Here is a 17,863-nt window from a genome sequence, read left to right on the forward strand (position 1 = left end):
GCACAGTGCAAGCTGTGTTTTTCAAGTAGCCGTTACATTTCAATAACATGTATAACACTGACACTGACAATTATATATAATATATAATCAATTCATAATGTACATTACTTGTAATAACACTGTGCATTATTTATTTTATACTGTAGGATCGTGTAGGATATTTATTGTGTAACCCATAGTGTTTTCATACATATTTCTTACGACTAAAATGATAAATGAAGCATCAAATGTCCATATATTTAATATTTCTGCAGCATAATGGTTTTCTATCATTTACAGTTAACCTTATTATTTTGAGCCAAAAAAAGAAGAAACACTTTGCGACCTTTACGACCGTGCAGTCAATGGCGTACGGATCGGAATACGGCAGTGAGAAGAAGATGGCGGAGGGAGGTAATGATGCAGAGCTGCTGAAGGAGAAGGCGAATAAGTACTTTAAAGGTAATACAACACGCCTGTCAAGTCAATGGATTATATCAGTTGGGTTTAATAGACACATGTGTTACTGTTGATTACAGTAGTGACATAGAGGTGTGAAAACAGGGTCCCCGAACAGTTGCCGGTTGCTTATGATGAGCTAAGCTAACACTGCTCTAAAAGCATGCTAGCTGTAAACCCCATTCATTGTATTAGGCTGCACTGAATTGGAGTTAGTTGCTAACGCTAGCTAGCAGCCAGTACAGCAGCATCGATGTAAACCCATGCCGTCACGTGTTTCGTGTGAAGTGCACTGCTAACATGCTAGGATTTAGCACTTTATATATGATTCTGGCATGTTGTATTCACTCTTGTGTTTTTTTATCAGTGTCCTATGTAGTTTAAAGTGAGATTCAGATACATTTACTAGAATATTCTAGAAGTTAGCAAACGGGCGCGTGTGAGCAGCACCTGAGCCTCGGTTAAAGCATGCGCATTATGGTAGCGTTCAAATATTACTGACATATTTAAGTGTCCACTTCTTATTAGGCGGTATTTAAAAATGTGTTACATTTTGTTCCTCCGTTTTGTTTTAAGAATTTGTTAAATGATCAGTTTTACAGTAATAACTGAAATACTTGATGTCAAATTAGCAATAAATCATAATATACTCTGTTACAATTAAATCTCCAGTCAGTTGATATAACAATACGCCAAAGATAATAACGTGTCTATCTATAGCGCTAGTGTTACAAATTGCTTTACAACAAACATATGAAAAATACAACAATAAAAAACACCATTGTTTGAATAACCAGGCAAGCATGAGGAAAAAAGAGCAATACAAAACCTTTTAACTACAACAAATAAAGTACAATGTATATGCATCAAAATATCCGTTGAAACACTCAATATGCAGAATGGTTATGTTGTAATGATACATGATATGGTTAGGCCCGCAGGGGTGCCCAACCAGTCGATCGCGGGGAGATTCCCAGTCGATCGCGAGATGTGTCTAAAAATAGAACAACAATATTCTGTTTCAGAGTGGCCTTTTATTGTGGCCAGCCTAAGGCACACCTGTGCAATAATCATGCTGTCTAATCAGCATCTTGATATGCCACACCTGTGAGGTGGGATGGATTATCTCGGCAAAGGAGAAGTGCTCACTATCACAGATTTTTTCAGATTTATGAACAATATTTGAGAGAAATGGTTATTTTGTGTATATAGAAAATGTTTTAGATCTTTGAGTTCATCTCATGAAAAATGGGAGCAAAAACAAAAGTGTTGCATTTATATTTTTGTTCAGTGTAGTTAGCATTCTTTCTTTTTATTTATGCATATTTTACTAATCATTCACCTTTTAAACTGTTGTTTGTACTGTACTATAGTACACATTGGAATTATTTCTTACTTTATCTACATTAAATAGATAAAAGTGCTCTCTCTCTCGGCTGTGTGCTCCTCCGTGGCGATGACGGCTTGCGTTAAAAAATAATAATACACATATTTGTAAAGTTGGGCACACAAACGGGATTTCGAAAAGTGCGGGGGACATGTCCCCCCCCCTGTCCCCAGTGGAGATTACGCCATGCGTGTGTGTGCATCAAGTGCAATAAATATATATGCTAGTTACAACACACAGAGTAAAACTCTGCCCCTCATGTGTTGTATAGGCTGGCACTATAGGCTGTTCAATGGGGCTGATGTTTTCTGCCAGAAGGAACATCAGCGGGGAGGGGCCACATTGCTTTTCTTCCCGACTGCAACGCTGGTGCCGCAAATCAAGCAAGAACGTGATTGGTCGATATTCATTGTGGGGGAGGAGGGGTGTTAGATAGATATAGAGTTGTAGTAAGTAGATAGAGTTCGCTATGATTTAGGTTTCCTTTATGGGTAGATTCTTTTAATTACATTTCCTTTTGTGTATTTTATACATTTTGGATTTGCTTGGCGAGCTATTTTTAGAACATGCCCCGCGGGCGACTCACGTTGCCCCTGCGGGTGACTGAGTGCCCGCGGGCACCGTCTTGGCTACCCCTGGTATAGATCATTTCTCTCGACATACTTCCTGTTGTAGTTTCTAAAGGCCAGGCATTACAAGGTACACTTATGAGTCAGAGCTGAGAAAGGGAAGATTCATTGTGACTCCTAGTCAAGGGGCAACAGAAGTGTACATTTGTTATCACCTTTCCCGATATCAAAGGTATTTATCCTTCACGTCAGAAAGATTGTCATGTCAAACTACAAAGAATGATGGCAGTTTAATCGGAATCAGTTTTATTAACAAGTAGGTTTACACATAAGAGGAATTTGCTTTGCTATATATGGTGCATACAAAGACACAGAAAGAAAACGTAGCAAAACAAATAATGATATTGAGTTTACTACAAAACCTGATTTTAGTGTGTTGTCTGCTGATAAAAACAAGAATATTATCTGTTCATTATCTAGTGTTTAATGTATAACTGACTTACACATTCAAAAATCAATGTATGCCATTAAGTACACTAAAGTGGGTAGTAATAAAATCATCCATGAGTCAAACCTTTCTTCGCTCAGAAAAATCACATTCTGCATTCTGACTGTCGACAGTACAAAATGCTATATTTTGCGATTACATTTGCCAAACAGAGTGGGAATGAAAAAAGAATGTGTCATCATGGCTGTGATTGGCTACTTAGCATTTGTAGCCTTGTAATGTTTGCATAGATTGGCACCACCACTGCCTCTTCGTCGTAGGCAAACTGTGATTTCTGTGATATATTTTTCCCAAAGTGCACAAAATAGGCTGTGCAGATCTTTCTGACATATTTCATTTTGACATATTGAAAAAACCACACAGTGAATATTTATTTTCACATTTTGTTTTTCAGAAAAAGACTATGAAAATGCAATCAAGTACTACTCGGAGGCTTTGGAGGTCAATCCAACCAATGCCGTCTACTACAGCAACCGCAGCCTGGCATACCTGCGCACAGAGTGCTACGGGTATGCCCTGGCTGATGCCACTAAGGCCCTGGAGATAGACAAAAACTACATCAAGGGGTATTACCGCCGCGCCACTTCCAACATGGCACTGGGGAAGTTCAAGGCTGCACTTAAGGACTATGATACGGTAAGAAATATATCATACTTCACTTTTAGTATCTGTACACATTGAACTGCCATATCTTAAATGGGTATAATTGGATGTTTGCCTGCCTGTTAATCTGTCACCCTGAATTTAATTCAGTCATAATGCCAAATGTTTTGAGTTTGATGGCAATCATTCCAAGGCATAGATCATTTTTTGTCCATTGTGTTATGTGCGGTTCTCATAATAAGCAATATAAATATACCTGGCTACTAGGGATGTAACGGTTCACAAACATTTCGGTTCGGTACGTACCTCGGTTTTTAGGTCACGGTTCGGTTCAGTACGTTTTCGGTACAGCAGAAAATGTTATCACAAACATAAAATATTTTTTAGGGTTATTTAATTATTATTAAATTGTGAATAATGTATTCACTCAAATAAATACAAAATAAAATAAACATTAAGGTGCAGCATTTCAATGAACTGAAATAATCTGTATTTGAACTGTACTGTTCCTAAGCAGCCAGTTTGACATTGTGACTTGCTTGTCATTGTATTTTCATGTTTTTTTAAAGAACAATTAACTTGTCCACATTGCTTGCCGAAAGGGCAGATCTGCTGGCACTAACAATGTCTCCTGCTGTGGAGAAAACCCTCTCTCTAGGGACAGAGGTAGCAGATACAGCCAGGTAGCGCTTTGCTAACATGGCAACATAAGGATATTTGGCGTTTGTAATAGCTTGGGCTCGGTCTGAACTTGTTGCGAGTGGTGGAGGGTTACATGCTAGTGAGAGTTGGGTTTGCACTTCAGTCTTTTTTCTTTTGGTACCGGTGATATTCACGTTCGGGTGATGCCTTTTCAAATGAGTGTGCAAGTTTGAGGTATTGCCAGCCGCGTAACCAATGTTAGTTGAACAATGCCGACAAACAGCTTTGGTTCGGTCCGTCATCCTTGTTCGTAACTGCGAAACCAAAATGTTCCCAAACCGGAGACTTCAATGATGCTGGAGGATTTTCAGCTCAACTTTATCTGCGTTCGCCATTTCCTCAAATTACTGACTACATTTGAACGCATCCCTGTGACCAGCTCTCACAGTATGCCTCTCGTCCAATGAAATGACTTGGTCGCTCTGACGCAAATTACTCTGAATGCTGGGACGCAGCACCTGAGATTACTTCCAAGAAGTTGTTCACGTTCTCAATTGTTTACGCTTAACGTTATATTCGTTCGGTACACACGTGTTGTGTACCGAACCGAATTGCCCATACCGAATAATTTCGGTACGTATACCGTTACACCCCTACCGGCTACGGCAACAAAGATCTCCAAAGCTCAGCCATAGTGAGAGCAATTTATTCCACACCCACAAAACAAGAGTTAATCCTTATGAGAGGTTGGAGCTAGATGTATTTGTATTTATAGATGTACAGGATATTAGAGTGACCGACTGGGAATTGTTTTTATTATATATTAATTTTGTATTGAGGCATTAAAACTGAAATAAACTTGTATTACTGTTTACATGCAGGTCTTTGCAGTGCCCCTGAGTCAATTGCCCCCTATCTGCCAGTTGATGATTAACCAGTGTGGTTCATTTATTTAAATTCCCTGTTTGTACCATAGGTAGTGAAAGTTCGACCAAATGACAAGGATGCAAAAATGAAGTATCAGGAATGTAACAAGATTGTAAAACAGAAGGCTTTTGAGAGAGCCATTGCCAGCGATGAGATCAAAAAATCTGTTGTGGACTCTCTGGACATCGAAAGCATGAGTGAGTTGAACAAATGTTTAATAGTATTCATCTGTAATAGAAATGTGCCTCAATCAAATTGGTGCTGTTAACAAAAGTAAATTTAAGATTGTGTAAAACATTTGATTCTTTACTGCACATCTATATACTTTCCTCTGACATGAAGACAATCTTATATTGCAGCCATTGAGGATGACTATGACGGCCCCAAACTTGAGGATGGGAAGGTCACAGAGACGTTCATGAAGGACATGATGGATTGGTTCAAAGACCAGAAGAAGCTGCACAGAAAGTGTGCTTATCAGGTAAACATGTTTGCTTATATGAAACATACTAACTGATGTCAACTTGTTCTTGTAATTAAACCTTTTCATACTTTTTCAGATTTTGGTGCAAGTTAAAGATCTTCTATCAAAACTACCAAGTCTTGTCGAAATCACGTTAAAAGAGGTGAGGACTCTGCAAATAACCATAAGGGAAGGAACTAAAAGTTGCTAATGTGTTATGTACAACAAAGCAACCGTAGACTTCTATTCTTGATCAGTCCATAATAGGACTTGGCTGTTAGTGTCACAAAGTTCAGAATGTTATGTTTCTTTGCCACAGACAGAGAAGATAACAATTTGTGGAGACACCCATGGACAATACTACGATCTTCTCAACATCTTCAAGTTGAACGGCTTACCCTCAGAGACCAACCCCTATGTATCCTTTTTTCATCTACATTTGTGCTTGCAGTCCTCCTCGTTTCTAATATTCTGTGTTTAAAATAACTACAGGTAGAATCCTCAATACTTGTGTGTTGTAATGCTTAACCACAGAACTCAGCTATTCAACGGCGACTTTGTAGATCGTGGCTCTTTCTCCCTCGAGGTCATCCTTACCCTCTTTGGCTTCAAGCTGCTCCACCCCGACAACTTCTTCTTGCTTCGGGGTGAGAGCACTTACATTGTGCATGAGTCTATGGATGCATGTGTACTGTGTAGTGTTTGCACGTGTGATGTAACGTGAAAGGGATATTATCGGGAAGCCGCTCATTATAGCGAATGGAACCCCAACAGGTTTTTAAATCACCCTTTTGATATTATGATCGGCTCCCTGCATATTATCCGGCTGGAACTGCAACGACAGAAACATGACCTAAAAACCTGTTTTCTTATGAAGGAAAACTATTGTTGTTTATTTGCTTGCGTTAAATTGACCGGACTTCTATCTGCAGATGGAAGTGACAGCGCAAAGTTCCTTGATCACAGCTTCCTTAGAATGTCCAATTTGACTAATACGACTCAAGTATTCAACTAAGTCACATAATAAGTCATGTGTTTTGTCATACAGTTAAATGTCACTGGTATTTATTTAATAGACATTTCTGTTTTTTTTTTGTGTTCCATTACATTCTTTCTATTGAGCGTTGAACAGGGTTGTCTAATAAGGGTTTTTACACGCAGGTAACCACGAGACGGACAACATGAACCAGATGTATGGATTTGAAGGGGAGGTCAAAGCCAAGTACACAGCCCAGATGTTCCAGCTGTTCAGCGAGGTGTTCCAGTGGCTGCCTCTGGCACAGTGTATCAACAGCAAAGTCTTGGTAAGCAGTGGCAGTGTGAGCTCCATGCAGGCACAAGGCCGTGCAATCATGTTGTTGTTGTTATTGTTCACCAGGTCCACTTTCTGTTTGATAACTTGCTTCCAAAGTCAGGTGTCAGTGTCATTTTTCAGAGAGGATTTTGTCAAACGCAGGTTAAATTATTTACAATCCAGCTCACTGGTCACCAGTCGCACCCACCCACCTGTTTTGAAAAACATTGCAATATGCATAAAAAATGCATCCCAACCAACTTTATGCATAATAGTAGCATAATTGTCAGGACTGAAGAAAGAGACAGAGACGGACTAGGCAGCGCTGTGTGATGGGTCCACCTTGTACAATGTACTTTGGCAAGTGCTCCCTTAAAAAAGCAATGGGGTTTTTATATTGGAGAATATAGCAGAAAATTAGCCCTGCAGCAAACAAACGTTTGATACTTTTATATTTTGTTAAACTGAAGAATCTCCATATGTTAACTCCACTTTTATGATGATTTTTTTTAAGCATCATTGCAAATCCCAGAAGTTAAAAGCTAACCTGATGCTAGAAACAATCTACATTACGTTTGCATGACTTCACATTACCTCCCTTGAGCTATATTTGAGGCTACTGTTAGCTTTGATGACGCTTAGTAATCTCATTCAGTCTCTTCATAGCAACCGCTGTTTTTTTTACGTATATTGTTCAGACTTTCACCAGTGTTTTACTGACATATTTTTTGTCGTAGAACAAAAATAAAATCTCTTGAGCTAGTGTTAAGCACAGCGTCTAACAAAAAGATAAAAAATTGTTAACTTTTGAGATGAGGGAACCCGAAGTAGGAAAATGCTAACTCATTACCAGGTTTTAAACTCATTTAAACAGCACTGTTTCAAGTCGTGCCATTAAAGCCTCTTTGAATTTGAGGGGGAAAGAGTTGTGGAGATTCAGATTTTAAGCTAGCGAAATGATCACTAGTGGGTCACAGCCATGATCTACCCATATTTTACAGATGACTGCTGTCAATTATTTTTGCAGTGGTTTAATGTTTTATATTGTGCAATAGGGCTGAACGATATACCGTGTCATGGCGATAACCGCGGTATGCGCATGCGTGGTATTCACACCGCAGGGACGTGCGGTTTTATTAATAATAAAAAAAATGCTGACGCACTTCAGCACAGAATTCAAAAATAAAGATACCCTTATTACTTATCGAAACTGCACATACAATATATCCGATTAAAGCTGAGACTCCACAGATTATTTAAGTATAGTATCTAAGCGATCCGATCTTGCAACAGGGGAAGCAAACACAGACATCACAACACGTACCTTTACGGAGCTTTTACGGGAGATCGTCTCACCGTAGCTGTCAATCTGATCAAAAGACGTGTTCAATGGCATTAAAACGAGAAAGAAAAAACGCGGCTGAATCGGTTGATCCATAGGTTGATAAAGTATCTGTGGCTTTGAAGCAATTGTTTATAATCCATAATTCCATTTTTATGTAAACATCGGAGCACAAAAGTTAGCTGCTAATGGTAGCCACCAGAGTGCAGAGGTGGGACCAAGTCATTGTTTTGCAAGTCCGAGTCAAGTCTCAAGTCTTTGCGCTCAAGTCCGAGTCAAGTCTCAAGTCATTGTTTTGCAAGTCCGAGTCAAGTCTCAAGTCTTTGCGCTCAAGTCCAAGTCAAGTCTCAAGTCAGGATGGGCAAGTTCAAGTCAAGTCAAGTCCTAAACTTTGACAAAACGAGTCATAAACAAGTCATTATGTGTTTTTCACCAAATGTAATGACATTGATCAACAGAATAATACTTAATAATCAAATTGCTCTTTATTAGTCACATTAATAATTTAATAATCAATTTTCTCTCTGCTGGTAAAGTAACGTGTGTTTTTCTAATTTAAGAGGGATCAGTAAGGTAAGGCTACCGTGACGGTTTGATTCAGAAGGAGTTTAATGTATAAGATCCCTGATGTTGAGGTAACCAGAATGTTTATTTCCACTGTGTACAACATGTTATAAGGGACCCACAATCTATCTTTATGCAAGGGATAATGTGCAGCGAGGCGGTCTCTATGGGGAAAAGAACACCTGCATCTAGATCCCTCTGCAGGTGGGACTTTAACTATATTTTGATGATAATACTTTTGTACTTTTACTTGTAACATTTTGAATGCAGGACTTTTTATTGTACAGGGTTCCTGCAGGTTTCGCCAACTCAAATTTAAGACTTTTTAACACCTTTTTAAGACCACTTTGAATAGAATTTAAGACCTATTTCACGGCAATAAAGTATGAAGGAAAATGTATATAAAGAAGAAATACGTCCCATAATCACTTACAAAGTAAATGTATTCATGTTCAACATAAGAACAATGACTGAACACAACAGCGTAACAGTACAGAACTGTGTTAGCGTGTTAGACAAAAAGTGTGTATGTGTGTGCTTGAGTGTGTGTGTGTGTTAGGGCTGTGCAATTAATCATATTTTAATCGCAATTACGATTTTGGCCTGCCACAATTACGAAAACAACATAATCGGAAAAAACGATTATTTTGCTTTGCTAGGTTGTGACAGTGCACTACAACATATTTGATCTAATGAATTTTTTAGTAATTTATCATTTATTTAATTAATTTTTGTATTGGTTTTTCAGTTGAATTATACGTTCAGGGTAATCAACAGTTAAAAAGATACTGTTCAAATTATTATCTGTTTTAAAGTTCAATAAATGGATGTTTTCAAAGTCAATGAATAATCATATTTAATCATCGTGATATTAATTATTGACCAACATAATCTTGATTATTGCCATAATCGAGCAGCCCCTGTGTGTGTGTGTGTGTGTGTGTGTGTGTGTGTGTGTGTGTGTGTGTGGTGTGTGTGTGTGTGTGTGTGTGTGTGTGTGTGTGTGTGTGTGTGTGTGTGTGTGTGTGTGTGTGTGTGTGTGTGTGTGTGTGTGTGTGTGTGTGTGTGTGTGTGTGTGTGTGTGTGTGTGTGTGTGTGTGTGTGTGTGTGTGTGTGTGTGTGTGTGTGTGTGTGTGTGTGTGTGTGTGTGTGTGTGTGTGTGTGTGTGTGTGTGTGTGTGTGTGTGTGTGTGTGTGTGTGTGTGTGTGTGTGTGTGTGTGTGTGTGTGTGTGTGTGTGTGTGTGTGTGTGTGTGTGTGTGTGTGTGTGTGTGTGTGTGTGTGTGTGTGTGTGTGTGTGTGTGTGTGTGTGTGTGTGTCTCTGAGAGAGAGTGACAAGAGCTATATTCAGAGCTCTGCTGCCTTGGCTACACTATTTCATCGTTGCTGTTGTATGATTGGTGTTTAGCTGCGGTATTTAGCGTCTACAGCACCTCCGCTTTTAGGGTTGACGTAGACCCAAACTTCGCCCGGAGGTCCCCCTGTGTTGTTGCGGGAGCTGCTGCAATAGCTGCTGCTGCACTAGCTAACGCTACATTAGCAAAACAAACGCTAATTTATTTTGCAAAAGGTGCAGCGGGCTTCAAACACGTTCCCTCCACTGGTTTCAACCAATCACTAAATTAGATGTTTTCCAACCAAATACGGTTGAACTTACACTTCCCCATATTTATTTGTAAGTAGATTCGAAGATAGGCTACATGAGCTGAAGCTTGGTTGCTAGGTTACTAGCTGGGTGTTCTCCAATAAGGGGCCGGGGGAAACAAAGTTAGTGATTACTGGTTCCATGTTGATTTAATTCAATACAAATTGTTGGGGGGAACTGAAAGGCTGTTACCGTACTGGTTACTTTGCAGCTCGGACATTTCCCCCAAAACACATTTAGACGCTATCGCAACATAGAAGTACCTTTCAAATCCGATAATTTTTAAGACCTTCTGAATCATATTTAAGACCTTTTTAAGACTTGTTATGACTCCGCGGGAACCCTGATTGTAACTTTTTTTTAATTGTCTGAACTTCTCCCACCTCTGACAATAAATCCTGAGTGGTTACCAAAAAAAAACCCTGCTCTGAAGGTTATTTTCATTTTTACAAATCCTGCACTCAGCTTTGCTTTCTCCAATATCATTGAAAAGCAGCCAGATGCTGCTTCTTTTTTCGGTTTTCGCTCATTTCTTGACTTTTTCCGACGCGCTTGCATTTAAATCCGGCTCCCCGTCACCCCGTCGCTCTGTGCAGCTGGCCTGTACCACTACACATGTTGTGCCCCCTACCCTTCTTTCACATAATGGTATGATCCTAGTGTGTCCTCGCATATGATTGGCCGCATGGTGGCCCCTAAATAAAGACCCGCCCCTGCCTGCAAGGATTCTCAGCAAGAGTAGGAGCGGCTGAAGATTCTGCTCTCCCCGACGGGAGTCTGCTCTTCTAGCGGCAGCTCGCGATCGGCGTGTTGGAGACCTCTGAATTAAAGTAGCAAGTCACCTCAAGTCAGAAGGCTCAAGTCCAAGTCAAGTCCCGAGTCATTGGTGTTCAAGTCCAAGTCGAGTCGCAAGTCTTTTGTGATGTTGTCAAGTCGAGTCTCAAGTCATAAAATGTGTGACTCGAGTCTGACTCGAGTCCAAGTCATGTGACTCGAGTCCACACCTCTGCCAGAGTGTATGCAGCTTCCGGTTTTGGCTACTTGTCACTCTCACTCCTTATTTGGTAATGTGTGTGTGGACTGCCGCTAGGGCTGTGCAATTTAATCGATCCTGCGATATATATCGATATTTAGTTTTCCGAGAAAGTATCGATATTTCAGCCGCGGGTATCGATACATTAAGTCTGATAACTGTGTTCGTTATTCTCGCGTCCAGGAGAGAAGCTTTAAAAAGGAGACTGATTGAGTCTCTGAGAAGGTTCAAATGTATACTTTAATTAATAAAAAGCGCGGTAATGTTACAAGCAGAAGATGGTTCAGTCAGAAAAACAGCTGTGTTCTGGCTCATGAGTGAAGGGAAGAGAGCGAGCTCCACCTTTCCAGCTGTTAAATATCCTCTGCTGGCTCCTCCCTGTGGGCCGGTTGGCGCTGCTGGGGGCCGGCCCTCCACGTCTCCAATGTTCGTTGTTGCGCATTACAGAGGATTCAGACATTGTACATTAAATATATAACTAAACACGCCTTTTCTCCTCCTTATCTCTTTCATGACTTTTCATTTAATACATTTTAAACGCTGTAATCAATACTCCAAAAATACTTCACGGCTGGTATCATTTCCGGTAGTTCCGGATGTTGTCTCATGCTACCCACGTCTGTAAACAAATGTATTCAAATAAACTGTACCTTCATTTAATATTCAGCAATAATAATATCTCGACGTCTATAGTTGTAGTGTTGAAATCAGTAGGTTTCGGTGTGCAACACTCCGTGTCATATCGCTACTAAATTCACCTCTATAGTAAATGGTATATTAGCCACATGCTAAATGCTAACCGGAGATGAAGGATTTTCAGAATAAAAGCTTAACAACTGGTTGTGCACAAGAACTTCTGGTTTTTTAGTATAAAACAGCATTTAAACTGACGGTATGTTTAAGGTACTTTATGCCATCAAAACATTGATTTTAATTTCTAACAAGTCCCATTCAAATCCCCCGTGTTCCGCCACCTGCTGCACCTTTTAATTCTCCATTGTCCATTGTGATACTGCACTTTATGTACTTACGTTTCAAAGGCTTGTCAGCTACAGTTTGCACTGTTTCAATAAATGAAACTAATTTTCTCACCACATCTTTTGATTAATTTTGTCCAGCATTTGCAAGCTGTAGACTCTCTGTCAGAGCCATATATTGTATAATTGATGCTTTCAGTTTTCAGTTGAATTAATTCAATCCAAGTCAATGGAACACTCACAAGATGTCACTAAAATCACACTGTCCCTTTAAAATCTTTCAGAAAATGATATAAGTGTATCGAATTATATTGAATCGAATCGTATCGTTGGCTGAATATCGTGATATATATCGTATTGTGAGCTGAATATCGTGTATCGTATCGTGAGATTAGTGTATCGCTACAGCCCTAACTGCCGCATAGCCCAGACCGGAAGCAGCAGCCACTCTGGTGACTACCATTATTAGCTACTCTGGTGGCTACCATTAGCAGCTAACTTTTGCTCTGCGATTTTTACATAAAAATTGAATTATGGATTATAAATGAAATAATTTTTTTATACAGAGACGTTAAAAACCTATGGATTAACCGATTCAGCCGCGTTTTTTCTGGTTTTAATGCCATTGAACACGTCTTTTGATCAGATTGACAGCTACGGTGAGACATCTCCCCTAGAAGCTACGTAAAGGTACGTGTTGTGATGTCTGTGTTTGCTTCCCCTGTCCGAGTTCAGATCACTCAGTGATGATACTATATACCTAAATAATCTGTGGAACCTCAGCTTTAATCGGATATCTTGTAAGTGCAGCTACGATAAGTAATAAGGGTACTTTTATCTTGAGTTCTGTGCCAAAGTGTGTTAGCATTTTTCGCTCAGGGGTCATTTAGATGCTTCTTATGAGACTTGTGTTTTTGTTTTGGTATAAAATGGTTTGTATCGTCAGTTAGCTGAGATTATTTCCGTTAATCTGGTATAACACATTAATAGGTTCTTAAATATTACGATCCCCTGAGACACTGTCGTGAAAAAAAAAAGTAAAGTACCCGGCGGGATTTTGGGGTTTAACAGGTTAAAAAGACCGCAATATATACCGCAGGGGGGGGGGGGAAATCGCGATGTCAATACCGTGCAGCCCTATTGTGCAACCAGTCCTGATTTGAGTCTCCTCCCCAGGTAATGCATGGTGGACTGTTCAGTGAAGATGGTGTGACACTGGAAGACCTCAGGAAGGTTGAAAGGAACAGACAGCCCCCAGACTCAGGTAAACACAAACACCCACCCACCATCTGCCACTGATAACCATCTTTATGCAACATCTCAACATCTCTCCCCCACAGGTCCCATGTGTGACCTCCTCTGGTCGGATCCTCAGCCTCAGGTCAGTCTCTTAACACATTTGGAAAGTACATTTGACATACTTGTAGTTTACTTGAGTATTTTCTTTTATTCTGCTTTCCATTATTAATCTACCGCATCTCAGAGGGAATTATTGTACTTTTTTAATTGAACCTGTTTAGTAGTAGTACATTTTTTAACATGCATATGTTTGTCTCTTATCTTTCAAAATCCGAATACTCCATTCCGTAGGAATGTAGGTTTGCGACTGTTGCTTGTTTTCATGATGAAATAAATGTAATATTATTTATGTTTTTAAATTCAGGACTGTTACTTGTCATGAATTACTTTTTAAATGATCCTTTTTCTACATTAAAGGATGTGAATACTTCTAACACTGGTTCCCACCCACCCAACACCTCATTAGGTGTTTTTGCTCCAAGTATCCAGTGGTTTGTGTCTGATAAACATAAATGTTCCACCTCTCTCTCCGTCATGCAGAATGGCCGGTCAGTCAGCAAGCGAGGAGTGAGCTGTCAGTTCGGGCCGGATGTGACGGAGCGTTTCCTTGAACAGAATAAGCTGGACTTCATCGTGCGAAGTCACGAGGTCAAAACTGAGGGCTACGAGGTCACTCACTCAGGGAAGTGCATCACCGTGTTCTCGGCACCCAACTACTGGTACGTACTCCTACCGGCTAACTTGAGTGTCGATTCAGCTGTTATTAAAGCTGCTTACTTTAACTGCTGTTTCTTCTGCCTTCCCCCAGTGATCAGATGGGAAACAAAGGAGCATACATCCACCTCAGGGGATCAGATCTCAAGCCAGAATTTCACCAGTTCACTGCTGTTGTCAGTATCCTGCACTCTAAACTCTTGTATTTATTAAAATTGTTTATAAATGTTGTTATATGGGTCATATGTTACTATCTTTTATCATTATTTGTTTTTGTTAATAATTTACCCAAGAATGTCATTGTAAACATTTTGAACCTTGGGTTAGCCCTCAGCATATTATTATAGTGCCATTTACTAAGAGTTTGGTTTAATTTGGTCCGGAGTGACCCAATTACCTTAGCTTTAACTTAGCTAACTTGGATTTGTATTAATTCTAACTAAGCAGTTCACCTATTCTAAACTTCAGTTGTAATGACACATTACAAAGCCATTTCAGTTATGAATATTTTGCCACTTGTTCATACCTCGGCCAAGGCTTATGGTGCATTCACTTGCTCCTCAGGCGGTCCTTTTACCCCAATTTGGAAAGTTGTATTCACAGTTTAGTGTGTTAATGTAATGGAAGTCGTTATGTGAAAACAACATGGACGTCACAAAGAAGATATGTTGTATTTTGTTGCTCAGAATGTGTAAATTGTGTATTGGTTCTATGATTTCGATCAACTCTAAATTGCAATGGGTTCGTTCTTGGCCCTTCCAAGTTTTTCTGAAAATCAGTTTTAGCGGCAAAATTATAAAGAAATAAAACAGAAATTGAACATAGAAAAATACTGCTGAGGCACTAGCTAGCGAAACTTACAAATGGAAAAGATCCAAAGTCCAAGCAAGAACATCATCTTTGTGCAGTTTATTCCAATGATCCAATATCTTAGAGTACAATGACATTTAATAAATAACTGATCACGCTTGTCCAAAGCTGGCCTCAAAATAAAAGCATAAAAAACAACTTAAATTAATTTGAATAACTCTAAATTAATATACATTTACTATAAACGATACAGCAAGAGAATACATTTTTATTTTTTTTTAAATATAAATAATTCCGTTCGGTAGTTTTGCCGTATTCGTTTGACAGATTCTCTTACAAACGGACAATAAAAACGTTCTTGGCTGAGTTAATGAAACACTGTAAAAACCGATAAATGACCTCTGTGTGTAGGTTAACTATGCAAAAGGCTATTAATGATTTATTTTTAAGCTTATTTATCTTGTTGAAGCTTTATCTAATGGTTGTCTCGCTCTCCTTTACAGCCTCATCCGAATGTCAAGCCCATGGCGTATGCTAACTCGCTAATGCAGATGGGGATGATGTAGAGGCCGTGCTAACCTGTCTGTGACACTGAAGACCTCCCATCTGACCTGAACCATCCCAGCCACCACTCTACACTCCCTAAAGTGCTCGGACATGCTCATGATTAGCCCTACGGGATCCCTCTCCCCACCGACAAACTTCAGTTAGTTGTGTATAGAAAATAATGTGGCGTAGTTCAGATGGAAGAGATCACTCACACCAGTCCAGAACTGGCTCTGTTCCTTCATGTTATCAGTTAAAACTGGAAAAAATCTCCACCTCGGTTGTTCATTCGCTCATGTGTTCCATCACCTGGTAAGAACCTTTCAGATGAGTCTCCTTGGAGCTGCTTGGTTTAAAAAAAATATTCGATACACTCAGCAGATGGGATCAAAAAGCTGATATGTACCAAAGATCTGTAATGAAATTGATTGTTCAGTTTTTACAAGGACTGTGTCTCGTGACTCTGAAAACTAGCATTGTGCTTTTGGCCTGTGTACACAGCTCAGAGGATTGTTAACTGGGTTAAGAGCAGCATGTCTATTAGTGTTTCTCTAACTACCCTACAGTGTCGCTTCAAGTTTTATTTCACAGTTTCAAATACAAAAGTAATTAGATGTTTGACCCCAGTTCAAATAGTTTGATTGTCTCTGGGTACACTCTTAAAGGTGATGTCTGCCATTAGTAGTGTATTTAGTTGGTTCGGTCGTGTAGCTGGTAACATTTAATTTGCACTGCTTCCTGTTGAGGAAGATATTGCTGCTCTCCATGTGTTCATCCCCCACCATCATTGTGCCACTCACACAAGCTCCCGCACAGTCTACTCTCTAAACCAGCTTCGGTGTAAGGCAAACACTGATGGCACTCTAAGTCTCCCGTACTCGTTTAACTCCTGGTTACCCATGTGTGGATTTACACAAACGTCCAAAATGCAATCCTGTCTTGAAACGCACAGCTGCATTGTCTAATGGCCCTCAACTTTTTAGATAAAGAAGTACACTGATGTGTATGTATATATACTGTATCATTTAAAGATTCCGTGTAATGTTTGGAAAAAAGTATTGAATAAAAAAATCCAGTCCAGTGATTTTAGAAATAAGTTGGGACCTTTATTTATGGCGATTTAATATTGCCTAATAGTTTCCTTTTGGGCAGGGGTTTGCTTCAGCACCTATAACGATGTTGAAGGGGACACATCAAGCTTATATTCAGGTTCATTTTTAATTTAAGCTTGTGGGTGAGTAAGCACACAAGATACTTCCAGATTCCCAAATGAATGTGTCCAGGCACTGCACGTTTGGCTTAAATATCCCTATTTATATCAATGTTCTTTTATATTTACTACACAAATGTACAGCAGTGGATAGTAACTTTTATTGAATTAAGGTAATTAAATACAATTTTAAAGTACTTGTGCTTCACTAGAGGATTTCCATATTCTGAAACTATCTTTCTACTGCTATCAAAGGAAGATATTTTAATTGTTCCTTCAATGCATTCATTTAAAGCCTTTGGTTACTTTGGAGTTTCAAAATAATAATACTAAAATATGATCAATAATTACATTTTATTGTAATATAATCCTGTGATGAAATTCACTGTTGAATGGGCAATACATATACGGTAGTAACTTAAGTTCCTCTTATGCCCCTTTCACACCAACGCGGTTCCAGGGCCGGTTCGGAGCTAGAGCCCTGATAAGCTCCGGTTTTTCCTGTTCCTGTAGCAGATCCGGCTCTAAGCACCGAAAACTGGTGCTTACCAAGCAAGCACCAAACAATTGTCGGTCTTTACAGGGGTGCCCAATACGTCGAAGGTAGTGTGGGTAGATCACACTTTTTTTTAAAGTTAGCCTGTCATCCATCCTTACTATGGTATTTGCCACTTCGTCATTTTGGCCCAAAAATACTTTTACCCATTGACTTACATTGGGAAAGAGATGTATGTAAATCAGCGTATACCTTTTGAGCTAAATCTACTACCTAGAACGAATATTTGTATAGCCATTATTTTAATCATTGGGGTCTCTAAGTGTGTGCTCACAAAAGCATGTTACTCTGGGCCCAGCAGGTGAAAAACTAAAGAGGGGCTTCCATATCCGGCAGAG

General features: G+C 39.5%; 1 protein-coding gene across 1 annotated transcript; it reads left to right on the forward strand.

Moving 5' to 3' along the window:
- The first annotated feature begins 315 nt into the window (after positions 1-315).
- On the forward strand, positions 316-16,855 carry ppp5c (protein phosphatase 5, catalytic subunit). Its single transcript, XM_034230586.1, has 13 exons — positions 316-441; positions 3,297-3,538; positions 5,124-5,271; positions 5,434-5,555; positions 5,635-5,700; positions 5,857-5,955; positions 6,079-6,184; positions 6,699-6,841; positions 13,567-13,654; positions 13,731-13,771; positions 14,230-14,408; positions 14,498-14,579; positions 15,717-16,855. The coding sequence occupies exons 1-13, from the start codon at positions 345-347 to the stop codon at positions 15,777-15,779; spliced, it is 1,476 nt and encodes a 491-aa protein (XP_034086477.1). The 5' UTR covers positions 316-344; the 3' UTR covers positions 15,780-16,855.
- Positions 16,856-17,863: the final 1,008 nt, after the last annotated feature.

Source organism: Gymnodraco acuticeps, unplaced genomic scaffold, assembly GCF_902827175.1.
Source record: "Gymnodraco acuticeps unplaced genomic scaffold, fGymAcu1.1, whole genome shotgun sequence".
NCBI classification, from domain to species: Eukaryota; Metazoa; Chordata; class Actinopteri; order Perciformes; family Bathydraconidae; genus Gymnodraco; species Gymnodraco acuticeps.

What these genes read in the sequence shown, in the direction of transcription:
- ppp5c (XM_034230586.1), top strand. Translation starts at nt 345, where the DNA reads ATGGCGTACGGATCGGAATACGGCAGTGAGAAGAAGATGGCGGAGGGA. An exon ending in CACTTAAGGACTATGATACG is followed by an intron (nt 3,539 to 5,123) that starts GTAAGAAATATA and finishes TTTGTACCATAG; the next exon opens with GTAGTGAAAGTTCGACCAAA. An exon ending in CCTCAGAGACCAACCCCTAT is followed by an intron (nt 5,956 to 6,078) that starts GTATCCTTTTTT and finishes CACAGAACTCAG; the next exon opens with CTATTCAACGGCGACTTTGT.